This window comes from Sinocyclocheilus anshuiensis, unplaced genomic scaffold (assembly GCF_001515605.1).
Source record: "Sinocyclocheilus anshuiensis isolate Anshui unplaced genomic scaffold, SAMN03320099.WGS_v1.1 scaffold1496, whole genome shotgun sequence".
NCBI lineage: Eukaryota > Metazoa > Chordata > Actinopteri > Cypriniformes > Cyprinidae > Sinocyclocheilus > Sinocyclocheilus anshuiensis.
Window position 1 is genome coordinate 349117 of NW_015538031.1, and position 6000 is coordinate 355116.

The 6000-nt window shown below is 39.4% G+C and overlaps 1 protein-coding gene across 1 annotated transcript in view; it reads right to left on the bottom strand.

Annotated features, from left to right (window-relative positions):
• The window catches only part of LOC107680491 (neural-cadherin-like), a 188152-nt gene that overhangs the window by 32577 nt on the left and 149575 nt on the right, over positions 1-6000 (bottom strand). The window contains exon 22 of the mRNA XM_016476377.1: positions 1559-1686. Coding sequence (XP_016331863.1) covers positions 1559-1686 — 128 coding nt within the window. The remainder of the gene's footprint in view (positions 1-1558; positions 1687-6000) is intronic.

The window sequence follows — 6000 nt, forward strand, 5'->3', positions numbered from 1 at the left end:
AACCCAAGTCTTCTGAAACTCAAATGTGCTTTGAGGTTTGTTGTCATACATACGGTTGAGTTACCATTGACCATGTTCTGTATGTTGATCAAAGTTTATATGTGAATAAAATCCTAAATTAAATCTGTTCATCATATAAAGCAACCATGTCTCTTCAGAAGACTTGGATTAAATTGCTTGATTAATATGGATTAATTTTACCATGTCTTTATGATTTTTTTAAAGCATAAAGTTTGGGTGGAATGGACTTCCAATGGAGGGACAAAAATCTCAGGTTTCATTAAAAATCTCTTTATTTGTGTTTTGAAGATGAACAAAAGTCTTATGGGTTTGGAATGACATGAGGGTGAGTAAAACGGTTGAGTTACCATTGACCATGTTCTGTATGTTGATCAATGTTTATATGTGAATAAAATCCTAAATTTTGGATTAAACTGCTTGATTAATATGGATTAATTTTACCATGTCTTTATGATTTTTTTAAAGCATAAAGTTTGGGTGGAATGGACTTCCAATGGAGGGACAAAAATCTCAGGTTTCATTAAAAATCTCTTTATTTGTGTTTTGAAGATGAACAAAAGTCTTATGGGTTTGGAATGACATGAGGGTGAGTAAATGATGACAGCATTTTTATTTCCCATCCCATCAATGCACCTCAACGACACTACCAGACATTAAAGTCATTCTGAACAAAACAAACTCACACAGAAATGTGCGCCATGCATTATAAATGAAAACAATATGCATTCTAACATCTGCTCAAAATAACAAACGTTTGATATCCTGAAGCTAAAAAAGCAGTCTGTGCCCATCATACACTACGTGATTTTCTGTGAAATCTGTTAACTACGACAGACCCAAAATCTGTAGACTGGTTCTGACTTTCAGTAAATCGGGGCGAAAATCTGGGCAAAAGCCATGTTGCGTATTCCAGCCTTAATTGTCTGCTTATACAGACACGTAAGTCAAGACCTCTTTCTCTCTGAAATCTTCAATGCTGGAAGAAGCAACAAACAAAAAAAGCTGATGTGTTTCCACACACTTCAGCCTCTTTCTCCACTCTCTGCAGAGGCTAAACCCTCAGGCGTGGTAATAATAAACACATAGCATGTCAAGATGCTAAAAGCTCCAACCTGCAATGTTCCTTTCGCACCCAGCAGGACAGTTGCATCCTGTTTGTATTGAACAATAAGCATTATAATTTCAAGCAATTTCAGGCTGACCCTAAGGCAAATTGCACCACAGCAAGACTACATGCCAGCGCTACTACAGAGCCTAGCAGCAACCGAGAAGCCACTGAATCTGAAACAGCCCTGGCAACACTGAATACAAATTAGCACACTAAACAATGTCTGGGATCAAGTAAACCCTGGTTAACAGCTGCGACCACAGCTCCACTGTCCCTTTCAGACTGTGAAGATGAATTCAGAAGAGATAAGTAAGACTTTGACTTGTGCAAAAGTGCTGAGGTGTATTATTGAAGGAAGCTGGCAGGGAGAGAGAGGCCTCCGCTCGATTGGGCTCAGCAGTCAGCCGCCTGCTAACGGTGAACACTTACTTTGCTGTTGCTCCTCACGTCCAGTCTGTGCCACCGTCTGTCCGCTACATAAACGTTGCCCGGCAACTGCAGGACCAATGTACCCGAGCCGTGGTTAATTTTCAGGGTGGGGGTGCCGTCGATCAGTTCTGAGAGAGAAGGACAGCGACAGACAGAGAGAGAGAGGAGAAGAAAGGGTAGCTGGGCGGATGGTTAAAACACGGACACAAAACTTTGATGCTGTACTTTTTTCATTCCTGTAAATAACACGCGCTTCCTCTCAGCTCAGCTATGTCGCACTGTCTGGTTCTCACGGTCTGCTAACTGTGAAACTGAACTTTCGCTGGGCACAGTGTTTTCTTTTTTTCTGTATAAGAGGTAAGATGAGCTGCAATTTAGAAACACTAGATGCTTCTCAAAACACATGTACCCACTTCATTAGCTCAAATCAAATGATTGACTCTCCAGACAGATTGTCCAGGCTAATTCTCTCACACGTCATTAAAACTGGCTGATTTATGTCATCCATCTGTGCTATATTCTCGCTGTCACTCTATTTCTCCTATTATTTCTTGCACAGAATGTTTCGGATAGTGAATGTCTTCCATCATCCTCCTGTTTTAACCCATTCAAGCAGCTCATGAGTGCTGAGGGACTCTGTCTCGCTCTCTCGGTTGAGGGGGAGTTTGGTGTACACATGCTGAGACACAAATAGAGTAATGATGGAAATAATGGCTCAGAAGTACTGTTTAATAAAATTGCTCTGCACTTTGCAGGTGTTAAGTAAGTATTACTCTGGTCAGTCACTGTGTGTGTATATATATATATATATATAGATTAATATGGTTTAAAATGTAATTTATTCCTGTGATGGCAAAGCTGAATTGTCAGCCATTATTCCAGTCTTGTTTGACAAATTTGTCTGATATCAGTGTATATATGTATGTGTGTGTGTGTGTACATGTTTTTCTATACTGGTGGGGACTTAAACCTGAATACACACCAACTCATGGGGACTAAATTGAGGTCCCCATGGGTACAGAAGCTTATAAATCATACAGAATGAGTTTTTTTGAGAATGTAAAAATGCATAAAGTTTCCTGTGAGGGTTAGGTTTAGATGTAGGGTTGGTGTAGGGCAAAAGAAAATACAGTTTGTACAGTATAAAAACCATTACGCCTATGGAGAGTCCCCATATAGTGAATTTAGTATTTCATATTAGTGTTTTAGTGCATTTTTTTTAAATCAAATAAATGCATGTATCTGATAAGGGAGACTTGGGAGTAAACATTTTTGTTTGAGTGTCTTTTTAATATTTTCACATTTATCAAATTACTTATAAAACCTACTACTTATCCATGAACGGTGTAAATTATTGTTTTATGTAATAAATTTGTGATAATCAGTTGACTTGTTCACAATATTTATTGCCACCATTTCATTTTAAGCATTTTAGCTCACAGGAATGAAAGGAATTTGAAACACAGGTATTAACAAATTACATTACACATAGCCTTTAAACATTAACAAATACATAAAACAGCCTTACAACTAAAACATAACAATGAGCTTTTGTGTGTGTGTGTGTGTGTGCATGCTTGTGTTAATTACTCTCAATTGTATCAAATGCCAGTCTATACACAGTGTCATTTTAGCATTTTGTGTGTCCAGTAGATGTAACTTGTCCCTCCCTGTCTGCTCAGCAAGAATATTTCAAATTTCGCAAATTGGAATCACAAACCTAAAAAAATTTTACTTTATTAACTCACCCTTTTGGTACTGCAAATGCGTTTATATTTTTTACAGAGAGACTTCATGCCATGATTCAAACAGCTAAATGAAATAATTATATAAACTCCTCAGAGTTTCTTAAACTGTTCCTATCTTGGCGGATTCCGATGGTCTCATTGAATTCTCTCTCATCCTATTTCTCTGTAGGTGCCTCCAGACTAACTCTCGATGGGATCAAAGTATTGAGCTGGAGATAACAGTGAACATGCTAGGTGTGGAGCAGAGCTGCTGTAATCTGGGCTGAGAAGCCCTTTTCAGAGGGAAGCCCCTGAGAATGGAGCACCGCTCTCCTACACCGACACTGTCACCAATCCTGTCCCAGACATGAAGCGCTGCCGACTGAGAGCGAGACCATGTCTTCTTGGGCTGACATGACATTTCAGGTGGAGTGCAGATGAAGTGGGATTGAGAAAGGAAGGACAACAGGAATAAAAAAATGAGAAATGGAAAAGTTACAAGTCTGCGGTTGGTATTGATTTGAGAGGACTGAAACAAGGGGAAGTAATGAAGGTGTCTCTGTAAAACAGACCAACGTGATCTCATGATAATTCGTATGTATATTACGTAAAATGTGGTTCTATAAAACGTACATTTACGTACGTTTTTACAGGCACTAAAACGTACAAAACTGACGTATTGACGACAACTAAAAATGAATCCTTATGAATATTGAAATCGCGGCATTAATTGTATTATTATTGTTGTTTTTAGTTGTCATATCAATGACCTTGTTTTTAATTGCATTATTAAATTGTTTACTCGTTTACTTAATATGAAATGATAACATTTCGTTCTGTTCTGTGTGATATCTGCTGCCAGCTCATTTCCAAGAATATGCCTACATAATGTTCAACACGACTTCACTTTAAACCTTAAAATAAATAACATTTCTGCAATACGAATATCTTGATGATATGAAAGATACGTAAATATTTTTATGTTTTTTAGCTAAAAATAAGTAGCGATTTGTATGTTTTAAATGTTGAAATACGTCTAAATTGTACGTTTTAGCATTAATAAAAACGTACAAAAGTGTACGTTTTGTACTTGTAAATGTTACGTATTAATACCTACGTATAAACATGAGACCAGGCTGGACAGACAGAAAGAGGATGCGACTATTGGAAGTTTCTAAAGGGTGTGACACACCGAGCCGATCGTCGGGCGTCTGAGAATGTCTGTCAGCTCAGTTTTCAAGGTGTTCCCCACCGTCGGCACCAGTCGGACCCCGTTGATGGCTTTTGGGCCGACTAAGCAAGTTAAATCAGTGTTGGGCTGTTGGTGAAACAGATCACTCTGATTGGCTGTTCAGCTTCACCTCTGCACAAGAAGAAAAGCGAAAGTGATGAAAGCGAGCAATTACTAAAATGACTAATTTTAGGTTATCATAACTAAGCATATTGATGCCATAATTTGGTTTAGATGCCATTTTGAATTTAACACGGATGAAAATGAGGCTGTGAGGGATAAACTTAGTCTTTACAATGGCATGCACTGTATAAAGGTCCTAGATCACATGATTTTCACAATTTAGAGCTTTCAAAACTGAATCATTGGTATTTTAAAACTGTACAATCTATTTAACGCACTGTACTTCTATCTCTTACAGCCTTGTATTAATTTCTCTCCAAAATAAAATATGGACATCCCCTGACTAAGGTCTATACACTTTTTTACTTTTATAACAACATGGGCATCTTGAATAAAGAAAGTGATCAACATGATTCATATTCAAAATGGTAAGCAAGTGCTTCTTTGTTTACAGTTTGTTAATTCGCAGTCCTAGTTTCTGTTTCTTTTTTTTAATAAACGAATATAGACTACTGCCACTTGCAGATATAGACAGTTATTTTCTCTCACATATAGGCGCAAAACGTATGTGCTACTTGGAAGAAGTCTTTGCAGTGCAAAGTTTTAGACCTGAAGAACGCAAAGCGAGGCAGCGACACAGCTTTCTTCGCCACTTCTTTGTTGTTGTCGGTTTGGTGTGTCACGGCCTTAATACACAGATGAAAACCATGGTGAGAGAGAGGGAGAGTAAAAGCAGGGTAAGTGGGCACACTGTTTCCTCTGGACTGCTGGCCAGCACTTTCCATGTTACATATGTAAATGTCATACTCAGAGAACACAATCTGTATATGCAATAAGGCTGCAACATGTTTTTGCTCTCAGAAATGATCCCTCTGTAGTCACAGGGGGTCGCCTATGCTCTCTGCTCCTCATCCCTAATTCATGCTGGTCTCCCTGCGACATCATTGCACATTAATCCCTCTTTCAGCGGCAGGGAAGATGAAGGGAGGCCGACCTCCTCCCCCCCACCCCACTGCCCCCAAATGCATTTCCCCTTTTAAGCATGAGAAATGGCCTCTCTTTGCGGGTCCTGAGGGACGAGCAGGAGGGCTGGTGGCATAAGGACCTTGAAAACCCCACCCAGTGGCCCTCCCATCAGTGGCTCAGCAAATGAGCTGAAATAGTGTAATTTGAAAGGGATATTTGAGAGCTGCTGTGGCACGATGAGTCTGAGAGGGTTCACTGTGAACCAGGTTTCTGTAAATTGACCGTAATGGGTACATCACACTCTGGGTGTAACTGTATCTCTGTGCTCACTTTCATCTGCCAGACGCTCCTCCTGAGTGTGTGTGTGCGTGTGTGTGTGTGTGGGTGTGTGTGTG